We start from the raw sequence: 12,748 nt of genomic DNA on the forward strand, positions 1-12,748 counted from the left end.
TATAATTGCTGAAACCGGAACCTAGTGAAGGTAGTACCTACCGGTGATGCATCAGCACACAACAATAATGGGGCAATTACACTTGTGAGGATTGACTTAAAATGCACCCTTGAATTGACATTTCGGATAATAGTTCTTCAGTGACATGAAATTACATAACCTATGCACGGTGCCCACATCCTGACCAATCTGATCAAACTTGTGTAGCGGTTTAGATTAGGAAAAAAGCATGAGTCTCGCGTAACTTAAGATGAAGAAGCTTGCGAAAGTATTGGGACACTTTGTTCGAATTATGGACATAAATGGAGCTGTCGTTCATTGTATTCGAAAGGTCCCCCAGTAATTGATACCATTGATTAACGATAGCATGCGAAAAATCAATTGAAAAACATATTTCCACTTATGTTTTTCCAGTTAGCTGTGAATGAAGTATGAAAAAAGAAAAGGGTTCAAATTGTTTCCTTGCAGAACGCTAATGGGATGCAAATTTTCTAAATTTTCCCAACAACCATATTAGGTTTGCGCCGATCGATATATACGATCAACGATAGTTTATGCTTATATAAAATGGGTGTTCATTTTGTCTTTTGCAGAGTTTTACTTTTTTGCTCTGTGTAGAGTGAACATATATCTCGTGGTTGTATTTAATCCGCGCAGTAATTGTAAGAGAACATAGAATTTGGCATTTGGAATTTGGCAAGGGCAGAGCAAATAGTAGATTAGAAAACAGAATCTATACGTTTTCAGACAAAACTTAAATTTTGGGCAAGCTCCAGTAGTACCGTCAAACGGGGTAACTAGCAACAGTTCTCAACTATGACTGCAAGTGAAAACTTATCTGTAGTACATTTGAGGACATTTAATTAATACAAAGTTATTAGGTCTAGCATAGAACAAATTCACATATTGAGAAAAAATATGCGATCAATATTGGCTGTTGCAGAATTTTTTAACTAATTTGTTACTAGTAACCCCTTAAACGGGGTAACTTGCAACAAGCAATATTTTTTGGAAATTGAACGAATTTAAAGATTTGTATGAGTTTCTTTTGACTTGAATATGCAAATGATAACTGATAACTCGACTTGCGATTTTTAATGCTTTTGCTGTGAATATACGCATAAATGTCCTATGTCACGTTGGTGAAAAAAAATTATGAACCCCGTAACGGAAATTACAGAAATAACTTTTTCTATTATTCCTTTATAGTTGATCCGATAGTGCTGCCTTTTTTTAAGGACCATGCACATTTTACGTAACGCACTTAGGGAAGCGGGAGTTGTGTAACAACACATTACACGTCGTATATCCACTATGCAAAATCGCGTCATCAAGTAGAGCGGGAGAGTTAAAAATTATTGATATCTTGGTTACGTAATATATGAATGTTCATTACGTTATGAGTGATCGTAATTAGACACTGTCATATTGCTGGTCGATTCTCTCAGTGAGGTTATTTTCTTTTTGGCCTCTTCTATGGCCATTTTCAGTATATCCAGAGAAAAACTGGCATATTTCCGACTTACCGAAAGTATCTTACACTCTTCAGGTGTGCTTTAGTATTGTTTGATGCAAAATTGAATGATAACTTGCCTCTTGAAGCAAACGGAACACAGGTTTTTGAATCAACGAGGTGTTGCAAGTTACCCCGTTTAAGTACTTGTTTTACGAATAATGTGGTAACAAGTAAGATAAACAAAACTAGTCATCATAAATCGATTATTTTGTTTCCTTATTGTTCATTTTACTATAAAAAATGTATGTTAGGCTTCTTTTATTTGAAGTGCCTGTGGGCGACACAAACGTTTTACAAACGAAAAATTGACGATGAATTTGACACCATGCGATTTTTTTTAAAAATCAACAAAACAGCAGAAAATTAACATGACAGTATTTAAGGCTTCTTTGAACTGGAAACAACAAGATTCAGTGACTGATATAGATTAAAAGTTTAAGTAACAGATCAAAAAGTGCAGTCAATTGGATCGATATAGTTTTGTTGCATGTTCCCCCGCTGTTGCAAGTTACCCCGTTTGCCGGTATCGATACATTATTTGGAAGCTGTGATATGCTTTACTTTCAGCATATCAGTTTCTAGTCTAGCCCTTTTGAGGGGTTGTCTTGCCTTTTTGAGGGCTAGTCTTGCCCTTTTGTCAGCCCTTTTGAGTTAGGATGGCCCTAAAAATCATAATTTTTGTCCATCATTATCTCTTTTTTATCTACTGGAAAAGAGAACGGTAGAAGAAAGTAATGAATCAAAGGTGTCGATAGCAGGGATGACGAGACGTGAAGGAGAAAGAGCGGAAAATTAGGTAAGGAAGGATCATTTACCCAACGCTTATTAAGTTTGTATAAATAAGCTTGGAGGAGACTCCCGGAAAGCACCGTCTCCCGACAGAACTATACAAAAATGGCAAAGAACCGGTACTTCACTGGATAATTTCAAAGATTTGGGAGGAGGAGAAGCTACTGGAGGAATGATACCGAACATGATACGAGTAAGAAGATTCAACGACTCATTCAAACTGGAAGTCAAGCCTAGTTTTTCCTCCGCTTCGATTAAGGAGCGTACGCCACCGCATAAAGCTGACAATGTACAACATGCTAATCAGATTGATATTCCTCTACGGGCTTGAGACTGTAACTTTAGACAAACGTGAAGAAAAACGTGCAGTATTTGAGCGAAAGATGTTGCGGAGGACATACGGAAAGTGGAGAGTGGCGTAGGCGTATGAACCACGAGCTGCAGGCACTACTCTTAGAGATTCCCACCATCACCTGGCTAACGTTAGGAGATTACGGTGGGCTGGTCACGTCGCAAGTATACCGGACGACTATGCAGTGAAACCCGTTCTCTTCAAGAACCCCACTGGCACCAGAAATAGAGGGACCTAACGTACTATATGATTCGACCAGATTAAAGCCAACTTTCGTGTATCGAGACGCTCAACGAATTGACGACGACTGATCCAGAACCGAGTATAGTGTAGAGAAATTTTTGATACGGCAAAAGCCACCCCGGCTTTATGCTGTTAGAAGAAGTACGAAGTAACGATCCCTGGAACAGCTAACCAGTGCATTGAACTATAAGGGTCTCATTTTTGCACTGTCAATAGGCCATAACGGGATAAACCATTGTTCATAGGAATACCCCCCATAATCTGAAACTGTCAAAAGTTGCTCATGGCTTATTATAATAAAAATAAAAAAATAAGTTTTTTTGTGTTGGGAAACACAGACATGGTTTCTTCGCCAAAGTTGTAGAAAATACAAAGACAAACAAATTTGCTAAGGAAATAACATTTTTGTCTCTTTCGGGTGAAGAGATACAGAGCACTTTCTTTGAAAGTTCTTGAAAAATTAGTTTTTCATGCATAGCTTTTTTTTGGTTGCATTTTACAAGAACAAATTGCTCGAGGTAATTATTGAAGCACTCAAAACACACATCTTTGCAGAAGGTCGCAAATTTCTAGCAACTTTCATTACAAAATTATTGCTTATTCAAGCTTTATTTTTCCTCAACTTCGCGAACATATTGGAAAAATGGGGCAAGTCGATATATCAAATCAGTGCTTCACCTTGAAGATTAGGTCAGGTGCTAAAAACTTACACAGGTGCCGCTTGTCCCCACTCACCCATATGAGCGCACGGCAAGCTTATGTTTCATGTGTTTTGCGTACGCCATAAGCTGAATACACGCGCACTGTTAAACAATTTAATAAAACACAAAAAAAGTAAATTTACCATAACCTTCCATAACCTTCTATTGTAAGCTTTGAAAACGAAACGTTCACAGAAAGCTTGATAATGATTGAAGTAATTAAAAAAATAATTAAAACAAATGCTTTCCGTACTCTAATCAGGATTGGTGGGGACAAGAACAGCCTATACAAGTTTATAGTACTTGATACTAAGCTTCAAGGTGATGCACTGATTCCATGTCTCCACTTGCCCTATTCTATCCTATTGGCTCGTGAAGTTAAGGAAAATAAAGCTTAAATAAGTGATAACTTTGTAAGGAAAGGTCATAGAGATTTGCGGCTTTCTGCAAAGACTAGTGTTTTGGGTGCTACAATTATTGCCTAGAATATGATGCGTTCTTGTAAAATGCAACCAACAAAAGTTAAGTATGAAAAACTAATTTTTAAACAACTTTCTAAGAAAATGTTCTACATCTATGCACCTGATAGAGATAAAAATTAAAAGATGTGCCTTTTCGGTCTCGGGTTTCTTACGAAAACTTTATTTTACGTTCAGCTGACGTTTCGGAGAACTATGCCTTCATCATCGGAGCAACTACTGTTATAAAAAATTACAATTATTTAAACAATCTTCATCATTAAACATATAATTACTTACAACGTTGACAAATGTTTTTTAGTCAAGTGTTTAAACATGAATATGTTAATTTTGTTGACCCTCTATACTAACATAACAAACAACATAACAAAATGAACGGAAACGGATTTTTTACAAACTAACTTCTGTATTAGATAACTTAAAATTCCAACTTACACTATAACCTTCCACGCACATCACAACCAGATCGATTATTCCAATATGAACTTTCTAATATGCCGCTGTAAACGAAGCTTCTGTATTTAATTTGAATTTATTTGTAATGTTTTATAACAATAGTTGCTCCGATGATGAAAGCACAGTTCTTCGAAACGTCAGCTGAACGTAAAATAAAGTTTTCGTAAGAAACCAGAGACCGAAAAGCCACATCTTTTAATAAAAATACAACGGTCTATTATAAATATCATACAGAGATAAAAATGTCATTTTTCAGCTAATTTGTTTGCCTTTTCATTTTCTACAACTTTGCCGAATAAACACAAAAAAGTGGAGAAGTATTGAGCCTACTGCTAACGCAAAACACATAAAACAATTGCTTGTCATACTTTCATATGGGTGGGTGGGAACAAGCGGCACCTATGCAAGTTTGTAGTACTGACTTGATATATCCACCTGTCCCATTTTATCCAATAGGCTTGTGAAGCTAAGAAGAAAAAGCTTAAATAAGCGATAACTTAGCAAGTACGTCTCCTAGAGATTTACGGTCTTCTGCAAAAACGTGTGTTTTGAGTACTTCGATGGTTGCCTAGAACAATGCGTTCTTGTAAAATGCAACCAACAAAAGTTAAGCATGAAAAACTAATTTTTAAAGAACTTTCTAAGAAAATTCTCAATGGTTCTGCACCGGATGGAAATAGAAATGAGCAAATTTGCTTGTTTTTACATTTTCTACAACTTTGCTGATAGAAACCATGTCTTTAAATACTAACACAAAAACGCCATTTTTTATTTTGGTCGTAGTGAGCCATGCCCATGACTAATTTTTGACACTCTCAGATTATGAGAAATATTTATATAAACAAAAGTGAAAAGAAAGCAAAAAACGCTCGGAAAAAAGTTCCACTTTACATCGTTTTGAACCACTGTGCATTTGTTAAAAGCTACCGTTATAAAATTTAGTTAATGTTTGACCTTATTACAAAGGTTAAGACAACAAAACACGAGGTTGGTCAATCAAACTTTTTGTTTCATTTTTATTCTTATGAAAAATAACAAAAGCAGCTACGATTTGCAGTAAAAGATTTTAATATTCTGTTGCGATTCAGTTTTCGTAGCAAGAATTGTAGCTCGCTGCCTAAATGCTTTACAAAAAGCTGAAACTAATAAATGTAGAACATAATTAAATTTATAATAAAACTTACCATAGCTTGCTCGATCTTGTTGTCAATTGCAACCGCACTTGTCCCCGATGCACTGAAAAAAGAGAAGAAGAAAAAGATTGTTTTGAATAAAAATCCTTATTATACGTTAGGAATCACAATAAAATAAAGCTTGATGTTATTTTGATCTCTGTTCTGTAGTACGTGAAAATTGCACCACTCTAAATTGGATCTGTCGGGGGAAAGGATTTTCTACATGTTAACGTAATCGTTAATTATACAACATGACTCATGGTTGTAATTTGTACAGCTTTTCACGCTAGGGTTTCACACTTAGTGTTATAAAAAGTGCACAGGTTAAAGTTGATCAACGCTTTAACGCTGTGCTACTATTGAAATATCGTCAGTCAAACAACACACGCAACCGCTCTAGTCAGCTAATCTGGCTGCGTGTCATTCACGGTACCCAATGGTGGTGGTTGCAACGCTTGGTGCAGTCTAGTTTTAATTAAGGTTAATTATCTTCGATGTGAATGGCGTTATATAGGACAATTTGTAGCATTTACACAAAACGAAAGGGCTAACTAATTGTTTTGGAGGGGACTAATACGCTGAGTTACATAATAATCGTCTAAAAAAAGTACAGGAATTAGTACATGATACAAAATGGTGACAAGATTGCAAGTTTTTTGAAAACATATTTAACTCAACTGTTTCTAACGGCATTCTGAAACCAACAATATAATTTGAATTTTTGAGTCACCGGTGAATTATGTATGTAATATCAATTGACGTAATTGGCGTAATAAACCAGTCGTCATAAGTTCGAATCTCGACTGGGAGAGGCTGTTAGCGTCAATAGGATCGTAGCAACTGGCCCTGCAATTGTCCTGCACTCTAACAGCTGGCTGCGAAGTCTGTCGTATAAAAACAGAAGGTCAAGTTTCGATAACGGAATGTAGCACCCAGGCTTTGCTTTGCTTTATCAATTTCAAATTGCACACAAACTAATTATATTGTGCAAAAGTTTGAGATTCAGATATACTAAAACTTTAAAAATAATCGTGCGTTAGCTTTTCTATTGAATTCGATGGAGACGCCTTATGTTTCATTATTTAGCTATAACCGTGAGCGACCGTATGAGTTCGCAGGCTAATAATTATTACATACACGTAACAAATAATAAATTTATAAAGCATAGCAGTACCTTGCAAGACAAGTAGTCGCATTATTACTATAATTATGGTGAAAATGGTGCTTCCTTCGATCTTTCAATACAGAAGGATTGCAATGAACAAGGTGCCTCCATATATTTACGAGAAAAAGGGAATGCATCATTGTTTGTTAATCGTATAGAACCGAAAAATTCGTAAGAAAGGATTTTAATAACGTTTAAACGCATAAAATACAGTAACGGGGAAACAAAAGTCCTACATCGACTGATGTAACCGAAGCGGAAATTTACCATATTCACAATCATTGGCGTACGGTTGGTTGTTTGCAAAACTTTGGCCCTACAAAACAAACGAGGACGTTTCACAACGTAGGCAAATTATCGTCGTGCTGCAGGATTGATTTGCGTCACACGGCACGGCAGCCAGCGGTGTACGACTCAAGTCGCAAGAGATCTCGACCAAACGACACACATGGGTGGCTCTTATCAGGCACGTTAAAGCTTTAGATTTTATTTATTCTGCCTTAATGGTTCTGTTTACCTGCTTGGTATTATCAACAGATAGTGAAAGGTAATCACGGAAAATGGAAAATTAACAAATCCAGTTCAGTCGAGATTAAAAACCACTCAGATTAGTTCCTACAAGGTGATGTCGATTTGAAGATAAGGGCTATTTTTTTATGAAATCGAAAAGATATGGTAGCTTGTACCAATATTTCGTTCGTTAAAGAGTAAAAACCTTCATTCATTCTAGCAGTGTTAACTCATGTATAAAACCATCTTATCAAAATAATTTGCGCTTATATTGATTAGAAAAACTTATGGTGAACCATGTTTCTCGAACTAATTTACCATTCTAGTTGCAATTCTGGCAAACCCTTTATGTTTTCCAGTTTATTCCCATGGAGCTGAAGCGAAATGCAGCATAGACAACACTATTCTGGCTCACGGTCCCACCTCCCAACAGCGCTGTTTCCACTACAATCATAGACGGGGCGCTCCGAACCGACCAAGCATGATGTGACGGCGCATGTTTCTGCATAGCAACATTCGGATACGAACACTGCGATGCAATGATAATCAACACATTTGCGCCACTTCCCACCAACAACTACGGGTACGTACTACACTACTACCACTACTATCAAACGTATCTATGCTGCAAAACAAGAGACACGAATAATACAGCCAGCAGTCAACTTTGTTGTGACGGAAAACAGCTGACTTTGAATTGTTACGCATCTGTGTTCGAAAGGTGAATGAAAAGATCGGAGAGCAGCAAATAGTAAAACAACAGTAAAGAAAAGTGTGAGCGTTGTGTGTTGATAGGATAGCATAAATAGAGGTTGCATTAAGTGGTGGTCTCATAGCGGAAGATCGGCGTACGGTTTCTTGCCTTCATTAACGGGCGTAGATACAGCCAGAAATATAAATATGCATGATGTGTGGTTTTATTAAAACCTGACTCGTTGGGTTTGTGGAAAGCGGTAGGATTAGCTCCTGAGGAGTAGCGCACATTCTTCGAAACCAAAACTTTAGGTCTTTGAGCAAAAAATTTATACCTCGTTGCAGTAAGTAATCGTGAAAAATGTCGGATTACGACCAGTTATTGCCGGCCGGCTCCAGAAGACAGACGAAAACCAGACGAAACAGAAATAATGTATGCAAAAATAATAATAAAAAAATCACTGTCTGCAGGTCTATGCCCGCGGAAGTAGATTGGGTTTTTTCGTGAAAGTGTAAACATTTAACATTTGTGCTGATTCGAACGACTGAAACTTGTGTGGAAAAAACTTCAGTGCGCCTCTCTGGTGGAGTAACTGGCGCGGTCCAAACAAAAAAAAACAGAAGAAGTAAAAAGAAGCCCCATCGTTTTATTCAGTTTAAGCTGGCCTGCATGTTTGTGCAATCGTTCCGCACTCACTCGTCCATTTTGATGTGCTGTTTAAAGTCTTTCTTCGACGACTTTATATATATTTATTCAAGATAATTTAAACACCTCGGTTGGTAATCAGTTGTTTCAATAAACGGTCGATCGGTCGGAGTCTGTTCGTGCATACTTGACTGGAGGGTATGAGCAGTACACCGGTCAACTTGCATGATTGGATGGTGATCTCATTTTTGATACTAGCAAATGTTCAGACGTCAGTCAAGAACGGAATCTGATTAGCTTATCAAAAGGTAATGTCATTGTTTTGCTTTAGCTTATCTCTGCTCGAGTCGACTGATGGACTGACACGGTTTGGAAATCAAATGTTATGCTTAAGCTTTAAGTGGGTTACCGAAATCGGCTAATTTACAAAAATTGTAAAGCCATGTAGGTATTTTTCACAATTATTGCACAAAATGGACTGAAAAGTTTCATAATTTCATAAAATTAAATTAATTAACAGGCATATTAAAAAAAATAATAATTATTGAACCAAGCATAGTAGAACAAACATTTTTGTAAGCAAATCTTCTCAACAATACAGAAAAAAACATCAGGTAAAATTTTGCACAAAATATTCCACCTTGGTGGCAAAGAATAAATTGGAAGAATTGTGAAATATTAATTTTTTTGTCCGTTAATTCATAGCCTTTTAATGATGAAAAGTGCATGTTTGGTTGTTTCCTAACACAGACATCAAATTGGTCTAGGTTTATAGCGATCCTAAGAAATTTTGTTACAACGAGAAGACTTTATCACTTTTGCTGTCGTACTTCCCAAGCCCAGATATCAATTTAGTATAAGTCTGCACGTCGTAAAGGATCTTCAACCAGTTGGGACGAGGGCGTTTTGTCACTTTTTTTCCTAAAAATAAGGTAATCGAAAACACAGTAAACAGATGGTGTGTTTAACTGTCGTCCCTGCCTGTGAAGCATGGCGATCACGAAGATAATGTATAGCGATATTTGACCTTGAAACTTTCTGTTTATTTTCACTCACTCGTGATTGAAAAAACAGGTTCTAATAGAAATCACATAGTTTTTCCTTTTTTTCGGGTTATCCAACTGGTCGCTTAATAGCGTATAAAATTCTGCGCTGGGCCTTTTTGTGATGTCAACAAAGTGTCAGGGAGACCTTAAACATCAGTTCTACCTGACGAGACAGGCAATGTCGCCCACTAAACACAGGTAGAACCCCAAGCATAGCCGTCGCGCCTATACCCGCAGGCGGAGGCGTTCCGGCCGTACGCGGACTCCACGAACTGACTCTAAGATCTCTCTGCCAAAGGCCGGAATGTCATATTTTAAATATAATGATGATGATGACGAGGATGATGATAATGATGATGATGAGAAGAAAAATGAAAGATCGAATTTGTAAATTTGCTTAGGACTTTTTGTACCACTCGAGTTGCAAAATGTGGTATAGTGAAGAAGTGGAGGATTCGTCAGCCCCGCCTGACACCGGTTCTCAACCGCGCGCCCGCTTCCAATTTTCCAACACAAGCAACCACAAATTAACCAATAGGCAATACACATTTCGGAGCATTAGTGGTTATCAAGTTATCAGGGCAAATTTAATCTTTCATCCCCTTAGCATTCATGCACTGTCCCAAGATACAAAGTAAATTGAGCGTAGCACAAGCTGGACGTTCGCGGTAGTCGACAGAAGCTTCAAAATTTAGAGACTAAAGAGCTAGTGCAGTAAAACTGTGGGCTTAAACGTCTCTCTAAGACTCGACCCGTTCGGGGGAAGCTGTGTCATCGCACTGCTCCGTATACTTGCTGAGACGTGTACCGATCCAGGAATGACGACCGCTCTCGTAGGATTTTTTGACGCACCGGTTGCTTCGCTATTTATCAGTACGCTTGTCGAGACGTGTATCGATGCAGGAATGGCGACCGTCGTGACTTCCGTTCCATCAGGGCCATCCTCGCAGGGCTTCTCATCCAGCTCAGTACAGTACTGTGTCGTGCACACCGCTCCGCTTTCGTTTCCAGTACATCTAGCTGACGTTGCATGTTCGCTGATCGTCCATCCACATTCGCTGCAGCTGCACTATAATCTGCGCTAAAACGCTACTGACGGCATTCCACATGCTCTCCTTCCGACACATTTCGTCCATTATGTTCTCCAAGCTTCGGGATAGGCACATGCTCCGGTGTTTCTTCTGCTTCTTCGCATTCAGAAGCACAGACATGTGTCGCTGCGTGTCCGAACCGATGCAGTTATTGCCTGAAGCAACCGTTCCCTGACAGAAACTGTGTTAGGCAAGGCAAGTTAACTTCCACATGTTTCCTGTTTAACCAGGTCGACAGCACCGGTATGAGCCAGTACGTCCATTTCTCTTGCAAATTGACCAAGAACTCCACTCGAGCTAGCTTCCGAACTCCTCTAGTTTCGCTTTTCGCGTGTAGCTCCCTATCCTCCTTGAGAGTGATGCTGATAGGAATCACCCCGGCAATGACGCATACTGCCTCAAATGATAGCGTTCTGTATGCACCCGCGACTCGCATGGTCATAAGCCGGAATGTACTGTTCAATGTCGCTACTTTTCGTTTGCTTTTCAATGCTAAATTCCGGGCCACCATATCTGAGGATCGATAAGGAAACATTAGCCATAGGACTACGCTTTTTCTGTTAGGTCCCTAGTGGTTTGGCATAATTCTATTCACTGCGTTGATGGTCTTCGCTGCATTCTCATAGGTATAGTCCACATGGTTGTTAAAGTTGAGCCGATCATCACCTCTAGCTGCTGCGCTGCTCGCTTCGAGGTTATGGCATACTCTCCTAGTGTGATTTTCACTCGCTGCATCGTTTAGCAGTTACTGACCAGCAGCGCTTCCGTTTTGTGGTGTGCTATCTGCAACTTCACTCCCTAGATTCAATTTTTTATCATTCCGATCGTCTCAGTGGCCAGCATTCCAACCTCTCTTGCTACCGATAGTACTAGGTCGTCCGCAAAACATTCCGTTCCAGACTGTCGGTCCGAAAATGGAACCTTGAGGAACTCCTGCCGTAATGTTCACCGATCTCTGCCCCTTGGCGTCTTGGCCCGTTGGCTGCGTCCAAGGACCAGCACTCTATTCGTAGACCAGCACTCTATAGACGTATTATCAGCGGAAGTCGGGCCTACTACGGACTCCACAAACACTTGCGGTCGAACAAACTGAACCCCCGTACAAAGTGCACACTGTACAAAACGCTAGTTAGACCGGTTGTCCTCTACGGGCACGAAACGTGGACACTGCTAGAAGAGGACCTACGAGCACTCGGAGTTTTCGAACGGCGGGTGCTAAGAACCATCTTTGGCGGAGTGCAAGAGAACGGTGTATGGAGGCGAAGAATGAACCACGAGCTCGCGCGTCTCTACGGCGAACCAAGTATTCAGAAAGTGGTTAAAGCTGGACGGATACGTTGTGTAGGACATGTTGCTAGAATGCCGAACAATTATTCTGCAAAAATGGTTTTCGCATCAAATCCGGTAGGAACAAGACGAAGAGGGGCACAGGGCACAGCGAGCGAGGTGGCAAGACCAGGTGGAGCGAGATCTGGCGAGCACTGGGTGCCCGCGGAACTGGAGATCAGTTGCCATGGACCGAAACAGATGGAGAAATTATACTGCGCAGGCCTTGTCCTAAGACGTTAGGCCAATTAAGTAAGTAAGTAAGCACTCCATTCTGCGTTCAGAGAGCCTTATTTTGTGCAGTCATGCTACGATGGCCAGCTGGTGCTATTGAAGGCATTTTGGATACCGATCATCATCGGTTATCAGTTGGACATCGGCTATCACATCGAAGAACTGCTTCCAGTTCAATGAGCATCTCAATGGGCGATATAGCAGAAGGGGGCGTAACGTCAGTTAACTTAGGAGTGCCTACAAACGACAAAAGAGTGTCCGCTTCCAATCTCGTAGCGATCCAGCGAGAAATCGGTTAGCTGAAGAATAACAGAGCCGCCGGAAAG

General features: G+C 39.5%; 1 protein-coding gene across 2 annotated transcripts in view; it reads right to left on the minus strand.

Annotated features, from left to right (window-relative positions):
• The window catches only part of LOC128743257 (protein bunched, class 2/F/G isoform), a 315,245-nt gene that overhangs the window by 43,083 nt on the left and 259,414 nt on the right, over positions 1-12,748 (minus strand). For both annotated transcript variants that reach the window (XM_053839803.1, XM_053839802.1), the window contains one exon: positions 5,721-5,772. In XM_053839803.1, coding sequence (XP_053695778.1) covers positions 5,721-5,772 — 52 coding nt within the window. The remainder of the gene's footprint in view (positions 1-5,720; positions 5,773-12,748) is intronic.

Source organism: Sabethes cyaneus, chromosome 3 (assembly GCF_943734655.1).
Source record: "Sabethes cyaneus chromosome 3, idSabCyanKW18_F2, whole genome shotgun sequence".
Taxonomy (NCBI): Eukaryota; Metazoa; Arthropoda; class Insecta; order Diptera; family Culicidae; genus Sabethes; species Sabethes cyaneus.